Here is a 19,248-nt window from a genome sequence, read left to right as displayed (position 1 = left end):
ACTCTGATGATTCCATACTTATTAAATTGGCCATTATATAAAGCAGCCACTGCACAGCCTTATGATCTCAGGAAATCAAAGAGAAAGATTTGGAATTGCTGAATTAAAGTTATTCATAGTAATGTAGCATTTTGTAGAAGATGAAAGGAATATGCAAAAACATGCAAACACTCAGTGTTTTATAGTATTTCTGTGATATCTGTGCCTAGGATGGATGTTTGGCTTTGTTGTGAATTGAAAGTGTCTTAAATCAAACAATAAATTCCAAGAAAAGAGAAATACACTATTTAACTAAGGGTCTAGGCTCAGATATGGTCTAACTCTACTCTGCAACAGGAATGGTGGAAAACAGTACCATATAAACATAAAAACATGGGCAGTGCCTGGTATACCCATACCAATATACAGAGTGCCTATGTACAAACCAGATGTACTCCTTTACAAATAACTATTGCTTTGCAAGTCCAGTCCACACCAGTGATTAAAGTGGAAACTGGCTTGGGTTGGAGGGGACCTTAAAACCCACTCAGTTCCAATCCCTTGTCACGAGCAGGGACACTCATACTAGATCAGGCTGCCCAGGGTCCCATCCAACCTGAGCTTGAGCACCTCCAGGGATGGACATCCACAGCTTCCCCAGGCAAAACATCTATTACTGCTGATTATTTAGTTGTCATTACAAGAGAATAAACATAATTACCAAGTATATAGAGTAGGAAATAAATACAGGCCACTTCAAGTGACAGTGATCATTCCCAAGTGATTTCTTATTAAATTGCAATGCCATTTTCAGAATTGTGCCTTCTTCAATTCATAGAAGACATCATCAGTTATTTTAGTTAGGAGTGTGACACTAAATTAAAGATTAGAAGATGAACAGTACAAACTGATTATTTGCAATAGCTGAATCTACTACAAAGAAGTAAGAAAACATGCTTTTTCAGGCAATAAATAAAACTGGAAAAGGTATGCATGAGGATAATATTATACTTTCCTACTCTTAAAGGCCAAAAGTAACTAAGATAATAATATATTCTTGTGGTAATGGCAGACATTACTCAGTGATTAACACATCACTATCATCATTTCTGTAGGATTTTGAACATCTCTTTAAAAAAATCCATTGAGTCACTGTCATAATCTAAGGTCAACTCATCTTTCCTCTTTACCCAGAATTACAATACAGAGCCCTATCTGGGAGTAAATAAAATAGAGCACATATAGTCCTTGAAATTCTCTGAAGAAAAACCCTTCAGTCTGTCTGCCATTATATACATTACACCCTTACTGAGAAGTTCAGCAGCTTCTCCCCTTTCCCATGCTATTATGCAAGGCTATTCTTATCACAGGAGTGCTGGCATTCATTTTAGAAGCTTCTATCCAATTTCAAGAGCAAAAACATACGGGTTAGATACAACAGTTAGATGTAGCATAGGTCTCTAAGAAAGTACAAGTTTCCTAAGGTGAAAATTCAAAGTATCATCACCAGGGCAGCCTCCTTTATCAGAATGCCAAGCAGTGCTAGTGCTCTACTAAACCTTGCTGTTACCAGAAATAAAACACACAAAGGCAAAACATTTGTATCTATTCACAAGTATCAGTCTCAATAAAGCTAAATAATATTACTGAAAATCAAAACAAATTCTCTACCGTGCACCTCATATTTTTCAGTGTTGAAAACATAACTTTTGTAATGAGTCACAACAAACAAAAACCAACAGCTCTCCACCATTCCCTAAGTAAAATCAATCAATCAATCAAAAAGACTGTGTTGAGTACAAGACATGAGCTCATCATTTCACATGCATCATGACCAAGAATACTGAAAAACATGCTTTAAGGGTCTTCAATTTTAACTAAAATAAGAAAGCAAGTTATTCTATGTATTAAAGAATAAGAATTTTGTGCAGAATCTTGTTTCTTGGTGGTGTTTCCACACAGAGTGATCTTAACTCTGCAATTATGTGAGATTCACATTATTTTACATAGGATGCAAACTGGGCCCCACTGATTCTGAAATTGCTGGGTATGTTATTCCTTGAGTAGTTTGAGGAAAGGATAACCTTCATCCTTTTCCCCCTTCGCAGTATGTTTTTACTTAGTTAAATAAAGCTGCTGGATTGCTACTTAGGAGACAGTGCTCCATTCACTATACTGAAGATAATATGTTGACAGCCAACTGAGAGTGTTCGCAGTAAAAGCCTTGTGACCTTTACTTTGGCTCCTGTGATCTGCGCATTTACAACTCATAGAGGTCATGGCCAATACTCAGTCACCAGAAATACAGTGACCCAGTAAGTAAAGCACACCTTAGCATTCTAACTCATTTCACACACCAACAGCAATCTTTCAACACCCCTTACATGGCTTATGCACGAAATCAAACATGATGTTCCTGCTTCTCTATTATTAATCAAACAGAATATTCAATTAAGTTTCCCCTTATAATTAAACTTTCACTTTATTCAGTGTACCACTTATGCAGAATCTGCAGATGCAATCACTGCTAGAGACAAGAAATGTCAGCTTGAAAGTTAATATCTCCTACAGATCTGAAATTCTGTCTTTGAACATGATGGCTGTATGTTGTAGACTCTTAAAATAATTTAAATTTGGCTGAACTCTATTTCAAATTCAATCAAGTATATCTTTTCTCATAGTAGGTGATGATGAAACAGATTGTTTGATACATTCAAACCAGAAGACATTAAAAATACATAAACATATAGAAACACTGAAGAGAGTTAGGTAGAAATGCCTAGGCATATACAGTTCATAAAAAATAATGAGAACAGAACTTGTACAAAATTACTATTAAGATTTCAACAGTTTTATCTTTAATTCACTTTGAGTATCTCTGGAAGTCAATTCATCCATGTGCATTCTGCTCACAGTCAAAAGAGTGTGTCTATAACCAAGAGATAATTTGTTCCATAGCAGGACATAATTTGTTTTATGTTCTGAGTGCCTCTAAGATTTCAACCCAAAGGTCCTTTATCTTGAGACTTACTATGTACTTTGTAAAGTATCATGCATCTTAACAGAACCACACAAAATAATGCAACTTTGTCATTCATTTATTGATGCATACATCATTGATTTCTACCTCTGATCAAAGCTAGCACTAACTGCTTAATATACACAAGCACATTCAGACAATACTGGCACCAAAGATGATTAACTTGTATGGCTGGTTTAATGAATTGTAAAATGTACACATAAGAAAAACTCTAAGTACCAAGAAAACTGCAGGCTCCCCTTTACAAGCTCCCATAAGATAGTAAAAATAAATAAATCAATTCCTTGGATTAACAGGATACAGTCAAGGTTGTTAGGCCAAATAAATGACTTTTCCTAACAGTGATCTGATCAGGGAGATTTTGTCTGTTTTACATTCCAGACCGCAAAGGCAAAGCAGGTCTGCAGGATTCTGAGGCCATTTAATGCTAAGCCATAAGATAACAGTTCAGTTAACTAAAGAAGCAAGGAGAAAATTAACCCTTTCCTGACACTGTAGGATAACATGACATCCTCTAACTTGTCAATGCTGAAATTTTTTACCAGGGATATAATGTTAAAATATACTGCTTAAATAAAACCCAACTCCATTGCATTACGCTGAATCAATTTTGTGTCAGTACGGAACACCCACCTGCAGGGCAGACAGTTTGCTAAGAAATAAAGGTCAATGATAATACCCTGATCAAGTTGGCAGATGATCAAAATACAAGTTGCTGAAGTTGAAGAAAGGATACGATGGGTACCAAACAAATAAACATCAAAATTGATTTACCAACTGGGAATAGAGTTGAGAATGACTGAGATAAAATGACTTGAAAAGAAATGATATACGAAAAAGTTAAGAAGGTTAAAAGCTGATTTGGTAAATATACTGAATGCACCTCTAACTAGATACTGGCCTCTTATCATGTTTGATAATAGTATTTATGAATCCATTATGCTTAGAAATGATAGTTTTCTAACAGCATATGATAGCTTCCTTAGAAACAGTGGAAGAAAGTGAGAATTTGGAAAGATATCCAAGCAGAGACAACAGAAATGATACAAAACTCAGTGCAGATTTTGCAAACAGATAGACAGAAATACAAAGAATGTTGTATTCAGTTAAAAAAATATAGAAACTGGATAAGAAATGTTAAAACTCTGAGAGATGGGAGAGGAGGAGGAGTGGCAACTCCAAGAAACATGGTTATTTTTGGAAAGCAGTCTAAAAAATGGAAGCAATAACAATGTTCATAACCTTTTGAATTTCAGCAGGAAAAATAAAGCGAGTGAAATAACTATAAAACATTTATTGAAAATTGCAATCCCTTCTAGCAACATTAGCAGCATTATGTCCACTGAGAAAGCCCTCAAATCCCATAGAAGAGAGTCTAAACGTCTTCACTAAAAGAGGGGAAGTCTGACTTAAACATTTCTTAAAAGGCAAAAGTTCAGTTTGGTAATATTTATAATCATAGTACCTACCTTAGAAATAGAAGCTTTATTAGGTTACAAAATATATCTTTTTAAAGTAAAGCATCGTCACTATTTACTTATGCCCAACACCACTGTTCATCCAAATGATGGATTGTACCTAGACATCTTGACTAATCCCATTTCTTTTCTTATTCCACTCTGTCAACACTGTTTTTGAGAACCAGTACAGATCCCCAAGGAATCAGACAATTCACTCTAACCTAGGCTTTTCTATTTAAAAAATTATGCTTTAAAATTCTTCTATTTTGAGATCGTGTGCTGTCTCTGTTAAACAGTTACTTTAAAAGAACTGGAAGTAGTACCATCTTCTAATCTCCAATTCTAGCAAAAATTCTCTGAATTTTTAACCTGCACTTATTATTTACTGGTTGACACAGGATTTTCAAATTAAGATTTCATTTAAGATTCCAGCACCCTGGAAATGAAAGCACCAATGACCCTGTGAACAAACTTCTGATGCAAAACATTGAGCAGAAATTTTCCCTACAATCACCTACATTCTTCTAGTACAGACAGCTCTTCATTTTCAGCTGCTGTAATAAATCATTGTCCCATGACACATTTCTGCCATGTTTGGAAAATACAGGCTCTCAAATATCCTAATTGTGTATATGGCAACATTTGTGGCTTCTGCTCTCAATAGGACTTCTGTGCAGAAGAGGACAATGGATGCTGCTAGTTGGCTGGAATTCTGGAGTCCAACAGCTCTATAAAATGACTATCACACTGAAAGAATGATTATTAAAAGTGATGTTCTCATTTAAAAAAAAAAAAAAAGTATTTCACTCATACAGTCATTTATAGCCTTCAAGCTGGCTCAAAAATATTTTCAAAACAAAATGGAGTATTACAGGCATGCTCACACATCACTGTTAGCTCTTGCTATTTGACTTTTTTCAATATCCCACCTGTCTATCAAACTTTTTCTCAAGAAAATTTAGCCTCAGAATGATCACCATTAACTGAATAGACACAGCAGTTTTAAAGTTTTATTTCACTCTTGTATGTTATACATGAAAAGCTTGATCCACCACCACTGACTCAGGTCAATGAAGACAATGGGATCAGGAGCCAGCTCTTAATCACATTATTTCTTTAGAGCTTAGAAGCTAATAAGTCAAGCACTGAATCCCAGATTTCAAGGGTATTATCACAGTGTGTTACTTGATGAGAAAGTCAGAATAATCACCGCTCAAGTCAAGGATACTTATACCATTCCTTAGCCTGAAAGTATCCACAGCAGATTATGCAGGCACTGATTTAAAAAAAGAAAAATCAGATGGAAGAGAGATTTTTTTAATGCCAAAAAGGTAAACCTCCCAGAGGATTGTAAGAAGAATTACAGACAACTAACTCATGAAACACAGAATTCATTTGTGTCTCTTTGTATCAACTTCAAACCTCTTTCCCAGTACACTTCCTTCAATTAATATCCAAGAAACAAGTTACAAACTTTGAAAGATTAATACACTAATGAGGTGGTAAAATATGTAATGCTGTCTAAAAATTTTCCCAATCTCACATTCTGTGATCAGTTTATCCTCTTCAAAGTTACTCACTAAAACAAGAGTTCAGCAATGTGGAACACTTCAAGCTATAATAATGCATCCAACAAACCTGCAGCTACCATGCATAGGAACAGACATGGTGCCTAAGTAGGCTGTAAATTTCTATGAGTTATTTCAGATTATAAACATAAAAAGCTTTCCTGCAGTACTGTGAAGAGTTTGATGGTAGCCATTGGTGAAGGAAATAAAAGCTCTGCCAAATTGAAATCTTTACCAAGTGCAAGCTGTATTCATACATAAACAGCTGAAATACATTGCACTTATCCTTCTATACAGACATCTTTCCTCTCTCACCCTCCACTTATTTACGTGCATACACACATCCAATGTCTTCAACTTCACAGCTAATAGCTCATGTGATAAAGCTTCCTGGTACAACATCTGAAATTTTCCGAGCTATGTTAAGGACCAAACCTGCAACATTACTGTGAAACAAAACCAAAGCAAGACCCGAGAATAACAACCCCTTGTGAGAATTTTAATAGTGTTATTGGTTCAAATGCAACAAGGAGGGGGAAAAACACAAATGCAGTCTCTGTCATTCTGTTCCACCTGCTGTATGATTCAGGCTAAACTCATGCTGTCACACTTATACTGCTGTTGGATGTTCAGATTAAAGACAGGTCATGTGCCAACTGTCCATCGCCCTTACATGCATCATGGCACAGGGCTGGGTGAAAAACCTCACACACACAAAGAAAGAGTGATACATTTCCCAACACTGAAAACATATTTATCATAAATACTTGGTGTTTAAGCAAGAAATATGCCACAAAGTCACATTTCCAAATGAGTCCTTTTTTTTCCCCAGCAACTCTGCCCATTCTGTATAGAATTCTGCCTCAGAAGGCATTACAAAGTTTTAGCTCAGAAAAAGAAAAAACAACAGAAACAAAATTCTGTTTAAATTGGAAGCTAATCAGATGAAACTCCAGTCAGAATTTGAAGTAATTAAACTTCAAAGTTGCTCCAATATTTCTAGAGTGGCTGAAGGCAGTGGGAACCTTAGACAGAGGGAGGCTTTCTCTGAAGTTGAGTCACTGTGTTCATCGAGAGCTTAGAGGCAGAGGGAGCACTTTGAAGGCAGAGGGATGGTTCTTTTAAGTCCCATTACACTCAGTTCCTGATAATTCTTTTTTAGCTATTTATTTAATAAAACCTATGCACAGTATGTTCCATTAAATGTACAGAAAAGCCAGAGAACCAAAGCTATTCATAAAGTGCCATAAAATGCAGTAAGAGAAAATGCATACTATCACAGTGATGTTAAGCAACAGTAAATTTATGAAGGATGGCAGAAGGGAACTTCAGGTATTGCGTGACAAATCTTCAAGTTCCCAAATTAAAACAATATGTCCAAAACAGATTGAAAGACTAGTGGATCAGGAAATATCACACTCAATTCAAATCGATATAACTATTATATTGTATAGTTTTTCTAAAAGAAATTACTGTAATGAATGGAAGAAGACAGAAGGGAAGATGAAGAGCAACAGCCTTCAAACTGCGGCAGACAGAGGTGTGACCTGCAAATGAGGGATGTCTGCAGTTCCCCTGGGCAATACTGCTGATACCAGGTAACTTCCTGGGTAACACTTCCATTGCCTCTTGTCTGCAAAGCCCAGAAAACTTATCTACTACTGACTATTTGCAATTTCCACCAGATTTACAAGCGCAGCATGACCACCCAAAGTATTTCAAAACGACATTTGTCTGACCAGCAACAAAATCACAGCAGTCAGGTGGAGCTTCTTAATTTTCCCTTTATAAAATAGTACCGTACCTATATATCTCCAGATGGCCAATGTAGAAGAAATAATTTAATTTGCAAAAGCCAAAGTGCAAATCCATAAATTTGGAAAAGGCAAATAATGAACTGTGTTGTCATTGTTACAAGCCTTCCAGCGCTTGCCAAAGAGTATATTTCAATGCATAGTACCAGGCTTTAAAAGCACGATGTTCACAGATCAGAATTTAAGAGAGCACTTATAAAAATAGAAAAACAATTTCATTTAACAAAATCATTCTTTGTATGAAGAGCATTTGTCAAGTATGTTCTTGCATAACTGTCCTTGTTATCCTGAACAGTGAAGGAAAAAAATCTATACCAATAATATTCACCATTTTTGAGGGAAAAAAAAAGAAAAAGAAAAAAAAAGAAAAAGAAGTGGGAAATGATAAAATGTTTTCATTCATTCTGACCATAGTGACTCTCTGAGGAGAGATGATGGGCATGACTGCACAGCACATGTGTATCATACCAGTGTTCCTCCACTTCTGGAAGGGAAGGTAGGCAATCCATCCACTCCAAACCTGCCCTGCCATGTAACAGCTGAGCTAAGAAGTAGGTGATATTCCAAAGAAACTACACTTTCATCTCTGTAGCATGAATTCACAAAACTGAACATTTTCTGTGTAGCTGTGTATGATGACTGGCTGGAATGTCCAATTCACTGAAGCCATAAGGAAAAGTGAATCATCCTAGAGACCTTGAAAGCAATCTTAGACATGTAGCGAAGTCATGCTAAGCTCAGTCAGGAAAGTGCAACGCAGCTTGGGCAAATAGTGCCACAGATTTGGCACAACACTGTCAGGTGGAGGGGTTGAAAATGGGGTCTAGCCTATTTCATATTAGCTGACAAGAGTGCAGAGACCAAGCAATGCAGAGATCACCTATGACAGCAATGATCCTCCTGCCACTTCTGTCAGATGAATCCTATATACTAGGAGACAACTCATTATTTCAGAACAGCTGTGTGTGGGTTGGAGATACTAGTCACAACAGAAACATTCCAAGGCTTTCTTTTTTTCTTTTTTTTCTTTTAAAGTTTACTTAACATGACAAACAAAGTGATTGCCATAGCAACATGTGTATTCTGTTGAACAAATGCCTGCTTAAGTACACAGACATTTGGGTGTAATTAGTCCATGAAAAAAAAAAAAAAAAAGCATTTTATTGCATACTCTTATTTTATCTAATTTTGTTTACCAAACACTTTTTAACACTACTGGATATTATAAAGTCCTTCATCTACAGCATGTGTTTCTCTGGAGCAGGGAGACTGAAGACAACTATTTTCCTGTGCTAGTATGAAGTGACAGCATGGCTACATGCTGGAAAGCTGCCAGTTTCCCATTTCAGTTGCATACTCTAAGAGCTAACTGTCTGGTGTCTTAACTTCATGCATCAGTACTCAAAGCCTCTCCAACACCCTCAGCAACAATCAAGTGGAAAGAAACCTGAAATTTGCAGAACTGCATAAATATCATAGCCCTAAAGGTGCTGTTCCTACTTATATACAACTTAATTCCTTCCATTTTTCAGCCCTTCTGATTCTCAGCTTGCTGGACTTACAGCTCACTTTGTGCAAGCATAAGTAAGACAATCTAAGGAAAAAACCCTCCTCACTCTCAAAAATGGAAATGCATTTTGCAATACTTGAAAATTATTATTACTTAGTACTGAACAGGAGAACTGGTAAAATGGTGAGAAACATTAAACACATACACACAAAAAAAAAAACAACCAAAAAAATCTCTGGGTTCTGGGAAAGTTTCTACCTATTCCATAGATGAAGGTTTCTGTGTACTTTAGAACTAAACTCCCCGCCCTACTGAGGATAACAGAAGAGCTTCTACCGATTCCTTCTTTCTACATGAATTTTACTTTTATAGGAATTGATAAAAAAAAGCTCAAAGTACCTTTTTCTGATGAAAAGGTAATGCATTAAAAACCTAGCAAATATATACACATTTTTAAAGTCAAACCCAAAAGATAACAACTGTAACAGGATATAAGCATAGAGTCAAGATGTGGGAGGCTCAGTAAAAGGTGAGAAATATTGTGCAAACCCAGGTTTATCACAAATGTTTCCACATATTACTATTCAGGAATAATTAATAGATATAATTTAACACATGACTGGAATCCCACGCTTTCTTTCCTTACCACAGTCTTCATCCAAAAAAATACTTCCTGTAATTTCCAAACAAAGAGAAATATGTTTTCAACCCATTCACTTGGTTTGCTTATCTCAAATCTGCTAACAGTAATTAAATTTCAGAGGCTGATTTCATTCTCTGATATTACAGATCAGGCTTAATATTTAATCTTCTAGGTTATTGGCCTTTTTAGTTAGAGAGAATGATCTAAGAGACATAAACAGTGAAGAAACATGCATTTCTGGAGAAAAAAAAAACGATAGCAGGAATTTTATATCAGATATTTGCTTCATATACAGCAGTACATAAAATACTGTCTAGATCATTACTGATATAAGAAATCTTTTGAAAGGACAGACCTCATGGTAAATATTTTTTCTGTGTTGGAAGTCAGCTCTCATTTGATCTTTTTTCCTGTATGTTACCAAACTTCAGCTCATACTCCAGATAATGCTCTTCAAAGTCAGATTTTCAGAAGTACTGTATAAAAATCTTGTTGAAAACACTTGCACACATTCCGAGTATTTAACACCAAACAATGCCTTGACTAAAATTAAGAAATAACACAAGGTAATTTGTTTATCCTTTAATTTTCAAAGGAAAAAGATCTAATGATTAATTTCACTGACTGAAAAGATTATCAACAACTGAACATTTAATTTCCATCTAATTAGTGGGAAGATAATCTCTTAATGTCAATCAGATAATTTAAGGCTCCACTGAATTTTTTCTCCTCATGGATTCTTCTAATCTGCAGATAAACTCCTGAAGAGCACTTCAGCGCACTTGATACGCTGCCTGTATCACACACAAACTCTGAGAGTTGGATGAGAACACCCCTTCGTGCTATTCTCTCTCCATTTGCCATAGACTGTGGTCAGTAGTCCCTATCATTATCCTCTAAAAATAGAGATTACAGCAGTGAAGTGATGACAGGCATCAACACACCGCAGATAACTAACTTCTTTCTCTTGGGGTTTGCTGCTGAATTCTTGTCTTCCCTTCGATACAGTAATTTACAAATATTCAGAAGCAGTTTTGAAAAAAAATTTCATTCCTACTGAATGAAAAATGTACATTCTACCCATTTAGATTCACAGCTCCTCTTTGTGAAGAGTATTATTTTTTTTATCCTATTCTTACCATAAGAATTATTATTTTTACACTGCTGTTAGCTAAATACACTATTTTATTAAAATTATCTAGCTAAAATACATTACACTTTGAAGCCCCATCTCAGGAAAAGCATTTTCTACTTTAGAGAATTTGTAAATCCTTATGCTTCTAAACTAGAGATGAATTTTAATATATTATTAAGCGTGTTTCTGAACTAAAAGCTGAAGTCAAACCACAAATAATACAGTATAGGCTGAAAGAGGAAAATAAGCATTAGAAATAGAAAAGAGAATGAAGAAGGAAAAAATCCTGAAAGTTGGTATTCAATAGGGATTTGAAAGCAAAAAAAGGGAAAGGGTATTTTGTAGGAAAAAAAAACAAAACAACAGTAAGTCACAAGGAAGAAATTATTAAACCAACTGAGGATAACAAAAGGATTTACAAAGAAAAAGAGACATTGATCCCATTTACTTATTCATTTGCTCATTATTCATTATATGACGGCATATTATATTCTAGCAAGAACAAGATGAGAAGATGCCTATGATGTCCATGATAGGAAAAAAAAAAAAGAAAAAAAAAAGCACTTGTATTTAGAAAAAAAATTAGTTTAGTTTCACTCGGTCTCCAGGGACAACTTTCTGCTGAGAGACATACAAAATTCTCACTGGCAAAAAGAAATTCTCTGCATCTAAGTGTTCACTGCACTACAGAATTGTAGATTTACTGCCCCATCCTTTACCATTAACACAAGAATGGAATGTTTGATTTCCATTTTATAATCAAAAGTATAATGCAGTTTTTGGTAGTTGTGAATAATACCACCAGCAGAGTGAGAAAAGGTTTAAAGGTCATTTTAACACACACGTTATTAAAAGCAATAGAGAAACAACCTTTCCTCTGGAAATCTCAACTGGCTTAGATGTTTGAACTCTCAAAGTATCACATTCTCTGCTCATACCTTGATAATCTTCAAAGAAAAATCAAAATCAAAAAGATATATCACTGCAGAACTGTCCCCCCCTCTGCACACAATACACACAAAGGTTTCCCTGCTGCTGTTGCATTCACATGGTCCCAGAAGAATCAGGTTGGTAGGACTTTCAGCAAGAACACATGTTAATTTCTCAAATTCATTCCCACATACTGATCTGTCACCTTGCAAAACTTAGACTTTTTCAGTGATGCCAATCAAATTACACTGAATATCAATCTGAACTACACAGAGTCAATCCATGCAAGTTATGGCAAAGTCAAATATTTGGAGAATTGATGAAAGCATTTCAGAAGCATGGAATGCTACAGCAAAGAGTACAAAGAAAGGACCTCTAAAACTGCAAACGACTTATGTTAAAAAAAAAAAAAATAGGAATTTGCCAGACAGCTGCAGTGCTTATGAGAGAAATGTTTGCTTACATCTTATGATCTGCTATGATAAGGATGGGGAGATCCTGATGTCCAGAAATCAATTTACAACGCTTTGAATTGCACAGCAAAGGAATTCCAAGTTTATAGAGATGCACTAAAACTACTGCTATGCCAAATAGAACAGTTTTGCTCCTTCCACTAAGCATGGTTTAAATAATTCATTCAATTATTAGTTTTGTACTCAAAGATGCCTTATTTTCATGCAGATTTATGTGCCATTATGCGTAGAGGACATTCTTAATTGTGCTGAAACAACTGCAAATTTAATTAAAGTTTGCTATTTCAAGCATAAAATAGATTAAAGAAAATGCTGACAATAGTAAAATAAATATTCAACTACTAAATTTAACTCAACATTTATTTTTAATCGAAACTTCAAAATAACCTTATTTCTAATTATGATTCCATGAAAGAATGTCTTGAAGAAATATTTGCCTCTATTATTTTCAATCCATTCAGCTGAAGCACATTAGCTTATTCATAAAACTGTTGATTAATAACTTTGTTCCAGCTGCATCACTGTATTTTACAAAGAACACATACTAATGTATGTAAACAACCATTATCATTAAAAAAAAGCCTCAATACTCAGTAAGAGCAGAAAACCCATCAAATATCTTACAGTGCAATTAAATCACCTAAACCATAACAAAGATGGAAAAATAAGTGACAAACAGAGGGAAACAGGTCCAGAGATCTATTAAAACTTCCTGAGATGCCACCTAAACGCGTGCAAGTTATTTGCAGTTCCTTTTACAGGGTATTAAACCATTGCCCCTTAAAATCCACTGTGTTTTAATATGCAACAAGAAGCAAATCCTCACTTTTGTAAGAAGATATATTCAAATGTATCGTCCTACACTCAAATGCATTCTTCTGAGGAAAGAGTCTCCCCTGATTCTCCTGCTACTTATTTAAAAATCTTCTATTTATTTACAAAGTTTATTTTTCTTAACTTTATAGACAATTGATTTAATGAGTGATGGTGAACAAGTGGAAAAAGAAAGATGAGTGGATCGCCTCTTTTCCAGAATCACTACATCAGGCTCTGATTGAGGAAAAACACAAGGCAATCCAGGAAAAAGGAGCAATATCTTACTCCTTCATGATACAAGAAACAATGACACAGATATACAGAGGTTTCCCAAGGCATTGTACACCTTATCCCCCAGGATTTTGAGAAAACATGGAAGTGCCTCACCAGCCTAAGAAATTTCTCAAGAATCAGAATATTTAATAAATAAATAAAAAAATTAAAAAATTGCTTTTTACCACATATTCACAATAGTAACTTTACTAAGTTTTGAAAGTGGACTACACTTTTTGGTAATTTTCCTTCTTACCTTAAGGAATAGATTCTTTTCGGAACGTGAGAAAATTCAATGGCATTACTGCTAACAAGAACTGAGGATCGAGCTGACAACAGCATGTTATTAACCAGTTTTAGCACTGCCACTACCACTTCTAGAGCATGTAAACATTGTTCTTGTTTGAAAACCATGAGATCAGTTACAGGACTCCAGAAAAAGCATCACAACCCTCATCCAAAGCTAACCACCATCACTGCTGTTTGATGTCAGTGGATCACATTTACTGAGGGTCAGATTCAACACTGACCCTGCTGCGTTTAAGTCTAGTGAGGAGGATATTTTCATGACTTTCCGTTTTTCTCTATTGCCTGTATTGCTAAGAAAATCCTAAACAAACTCATTCAAAATAAAAATTTCACTAGGTCAAATAAGGAAATTAAGTTATTATGAAAGATTACAAGAACTCTTTCCATAATAAGGAACAATGAAGAAGGGAAACAGTAAGGAGAAAGAATTTTTTACATAAGAATCAAACCCTCCACAACAAAACCAGTGAACCAAACAATACCTCTTTCTTGCTGATCTGTCCATACATGCTATAAGAAAAGTTTGATGAATCCAGCAGAATCAGTAGAAAAATATCTACTTGGATCTAATCTCAAGTTAATGAGTAATTTTACACAGATACCTCTAGAATATTTCATATTGGGTTTCATGTAATCAGCTACTAAGAGTTTAAAGATTATGAAACCTCCACAATACAACAGGTAGAACACTACAGAGAAGTCAGAGCAATTTATTTCAATTGAAAACCTTGCAGTATTTCTGCTTAAATACATATGTTACCATCATTTTATTAGAAAGTCATAGAAAGAGAAATCAAATACTTGATTCAAACTATGTTACGTGGAGTCACATTCAGAATACACAAAACAACAAGGGCTTCTGCTTTTTAATTTAAAGGATTATTTACCAATGAACTTTTGGCTTACCTGTTTTACATCGTATGCAAGAAGAACAAATCTTAAGTCTGGTGAAACTGAGTATCTCGATGCTTTGAAAGTTACCTACAAATGAAGTAACAATAAAAGTGAGTACACAAAAGGAAAGATCACTTTTTTCCAAATTAAAGTTTATTTAATAATTCTCCATTCATAACAGTTCTGACTAGGAAATCCTCAATTTACACAAAAGATGGACTGCAATAATTCTTAGTCTAATTTGCAGGTGTCAGTAGAGTGGTGACATGAATCTGGCTTCAAGACCAATTACAAATTCAGAAGCTGATGATTTATTTTTTTTTTCTTGTCATGATTACAGACACTAAGCTTAAAGGTAGCAATTAAAACCGATTCATTTTCAAAGGAAGAGGGAAGGTGTTTTGGTTGGTGTGTTCATCAGGAATGACTACAAGAGAGACCTGTCACTTGGTTAAGCTATAAAGATAATGCACAACAACTACTACAACTACTACTACTACTACAAAAAAGAATAGATGTGCACTGTGTCCTTACTATGTTTCTTTCAACACCACACAGAAACATTTTGCATGCCAGTTTGCACTAAAGAAAAATCTTCTTTCTTATAGGAAGTAAAATGCTTAGTGGAAGGTAAAGTGGAACATAAAATACCAATATAAAACTAACATTGTTTTATATCTAGCTAAGATTACATGACACCCAATAGAATTCAAGGTTGTAACTCAATAAAAGGATAACATTGATGTTGAAAAAAATTTAATGCATCTAATGTAGAAGAAATATAAGTGTGCTTTAAAGTGTGTTGCAGGAAGTAATTTTTAATGAATCTTGAGGTATCTGCAGAATGAGAGGGGAAGGGAGAAGTAAAAGAATTAAAATAAGAAGTAGTATAGAAAAACTAACGGAAGCACACAGGTACGAGATGAGGAAAAATGTATGAATAGCTCTGCAGTACAACATATAAAGACCTTTTCTGATTTTGCTTTTTGGGCATCCTGTTATGTTTAGCCTAATCCTACTGCTAATCTAAAGATTAAGGAGTACACTAGCCAGAAATCATAGACCAATTCATTCATAAGGCTAATCATCCAATAAGCCAAGAAGATGCAACATTTTGATGTACAATCTAAACTGAAGTTACTATGTAACATAACTAGAACCAAATTACCCAAATCCAGTCAAAAGGAAAAAATAACTTTTGGAGAAAAAAACTGTGCGCAATAGCAAACAGAATGAAGATAAATCAGCTGTCCTGAGGCAAGAAGACAAAAGGATCTTCTAAGGCTGTGAGGAAATGTTTAATCTATAAAGTACAAAGAACAGATTTCCACTACGTACAAAGAACCTCTCATGAGATAACCACCAGAAACTAAATGCATGGACAACATGCCTTTTGTTTGGCACATCACTGAAAATATTCTAGATGTGAAAATTTTCGGATTTGGTTCAGTTTATTAATTATTGTCCCTACTACCTCATTCATAAGCAGTATGCAACCCAGGCAGATAACCCAATTCTTTCTTAGGGAATGTGGCACTTAACATTTCCAGCATTTAATAAAAATCTTCAGTTACTTATTATACCACCACAAAAGTAATACAATTAATGCTAACACCTGACTAGCTCAACTGCAAAGTATTGGCAATCTGAAACACCATCACCAGGAGCTACTCTCATATCTGTATCCAAGTGGAATCTTGTGGATTTGGGATTTAAACTAATCTGAATCCTACAGAAAATGACTTTGTTCATCCAGCTTGTGCTCAACTGCAAAATTTTGTATGCTTCCAGCAAAACCTTGTACACACAGTATAAGCGCAATGCCACTGAGACATAATCTCTTGATTGCAGGGAATGGCTTTGGCAGAACAGTTTTCAGTGTAATGGAATTCTCATGAAAAAAAACATAAAGCTATTTTGTACTTTTTAATGTTCCACTTAAGAACCAAGAAAACAAAAATAAGGCCATAAGAAAACAAGTTTGCACAGCCAAAGCTGATAGCAATGCTGATTTACTGAAATTGCCCTAAAAACATTATTAACCTATTTTTAAAGCTGGATTTACAATCAACCTTTCTAGGAATCAAATGTTCAATTCAAATAGAATTTCAGAGGGGTCTAAGTTACAACTTTTTTTTTCTTTTGTTTTCAGACAATCTTAGAAATAAATTCAGAAATAGCACTTCTGTGCATAGAATAAACCCTTCCTGTTCAAAAACAGAGAAAAAGCACATTATAACCATTCCTCCTGTCCACCATGGAAAATGAACTCAGAATTCATCAGTGGACTAAAACAAAAGAGAGACAGATTCCCTTTTTTCCCCTTATAGGTGCCTAAGGTAACACCAACCAACTCACTGACTGAGGTGATAAGATCACCACATGGTGGATTTAAAAGAAAACTGCAGTCCTTTCTATGGGAAACTAGATGTATGCTGCTGAAACCCTGGGGAGATTGTGTACTGGGATGTTTGCTACAGGGAATAGATATGTTTATTTATTAAATAGAAGTTTGTCAAGAGTTTGACCTTAATGATTGGTTCTCTTCTCAGGAGAAGAGTGGTTTTGAATTTTGAAGAAAAAGAAAGTATTGAAAAAACATCATACTGGAAACAGTGGGGGGAAAAAAATTTAAAAAAAGCCTTAGGCATCATTTTGTCATCTGGAAAATGCTTCTTCCACTGCCATGTCTGCATATCAGCCACTTTTCAAGCTCCTTGCTTTGTGAGGAGCTGTTGAGCCTTATTCAAAAAAACAGATCTAAACGCTGTCCCTTATGATTCTGCCTCTATGTTTATCTTTTTTTGCCTGATTTGTAAGAACTATAGCCCTGGACAAATAAGCTTTGAAACAGGGAGATATGCAGCTAATTAGGCCTGGTCCCTGGCTGCAGAATCAGGGCTCGTTTCCCTCTGCATCACTGCACAGAATAAGCTGGATAGCAGACTGATGGTAACTGAGCTCTGTCTGCACTGTGCCCTACATATACACCCATGTCCCCTTTCAAACCTGGACAGAAGAAAGGCAGAAGGAAAGGTCATTTTCTTTATCTCCTTCACATTTGCTCTACCTTGCCACATCGAGACCTAAAATCCCTACAAAAGCTATCAGCTCTATTCAACTATAAAATACTTTAAACAAATAAACTGTTATCTGTAAATTAGTTATATTTCACCTGTACAGTCTTAAATTTGTCATTCATTTTCCATACATTGCTAAATATGACATCACATTTTCAGCGTTCACTATAACCTATTTAGCAAAAGGGGAGTTCATTAAAGTGTCCACTGTTGTAACAATTCTTAATATTTATTTGGTTGTATAATATAATGTTGTTTAATGCATTCAGAATTATTCAATCTTTCATTAATCTCTTATATAAGACTCTTAAAATACAAGCATGTAAGCTACTCTTGTAATTAAACCTACATTAATCAACAAAGGAACTGTAATTGCATTAAGATGCTACACTGAGTTTCCCATCAAAAGAGGAAAGGATGTGTGGGGATAAAAAACAAACAAAACAAAAAGAAAAATCAAAATGGAACTATTAACAAGAAGGGGTATTTATGAACAGTATTGTGTATAACAGCACAAAATAGTTCCTGCTAAAAGCTGTTCAGACTAAAACTCTCATTCTCTGCCTTTGGCTGCAAAGCTTCTATGAGTTTTCACAGCTGGGCCGCCACAGCCTAATCATGATTCATGAGCCAAGGCTTCTGTTTCTCTCACCCTTCTGATGCCACCCACTAATTGGCAGGCAGCAAGAAGTAATCCTTTCCTCTCCATCCTTGTGTAAAAGATGGCCCGCAGTAACACAACAATATGATGCTCTAGGGCATGCTCCTAGCAAGCCACTGGAAAACAGGTTTGCAGTTCAGTAAGATTTGTTTGCTGCACACTCTGATGCAGTTTCCCCCAGAGTTTGAGGAAAGTTGTGGAAAGGCAGAGAAATCCAATGGGAAACCTGGTCACGAATGGCAGGGTTTTAGAAGAGTCCAAAGCATATAGCTGGGTGAAACCTGTTAGGATGCAAGACTGTATTCTATTTTCCAAGCTGAAAACAGTAATACTTGCATTGTTGGGTATCACACACAAATCAAAAGCTCCTTATTTGATTATTCAAAATATATCTCATCATCTGAAATGGAAAGCCTTAAGTAGTTGTGCTACATTCATTACTGGCTAAGCGTTTGTTAGGAAGGGTGACGGAGCACTGGAACAGGCTGCCCAGGGAGGTGGTGGAGTCTCCTTCTCTGGAGATGTTCAAGACCTGCCTGGATGCCGACCTGTGCGACCTGCTGTAGGGAACCTGCTTTGGCAGGGGGGTTGGACTCGATGATCTCTGGAGGTCCCTTCCAACCCCTACAATTCTGTGATTTTGTGATTCTGTGAGCATGCCTG

At 35.5% G+C, this 19,248-nt stretch overlaps 1 protein-coding gene across 3 annotated transcripts in view; it reads right to left on the bottom strand.

The window, feature by feature from the left end:
* Nucleotides 1–19,248, bottom strand: part of DPP10 (dipeptidyl peptidase like 10) — a 396,750-nt gene that overhangs the window by 112,003 nt on the left and 265,499 nt on the right. For all 3 annotated transcript variants that reach the window (XM_052675376.1, XM_052675375.1, XM_052675377.1), the window contains exon 5: nucleotides 14,857–14,931. In XM_052675376.1, coding sequence (XP_052531336.1) covers nucleotides 14,857–14,931 — 75 coding nt within the window. The remainder of the gene's footprint in view (nucleotides 1–14,856; nucleotides 14,932–19,248) is intronic.

The sequence above is a fragment of the Tympanuchus pallidicinctus genome, unplaced genomic scaffold (assembly GCF_026119805.1).
Source record: "Tympanuchus pallidicinctus isolate F22 unplaced genomic scaffold, pur_lepc_1.0 scaffold15, whole genome shotgun sequence".
NCBI lineage: Eukaryota > Metazoa > Chordata > Aves > Galliformes > Phasianidae > Tympanuchus > Tympanuchus pallidicinctus.
This window is presented reverse-complemented; position numbering and strand designations above follow the sequence as displayed.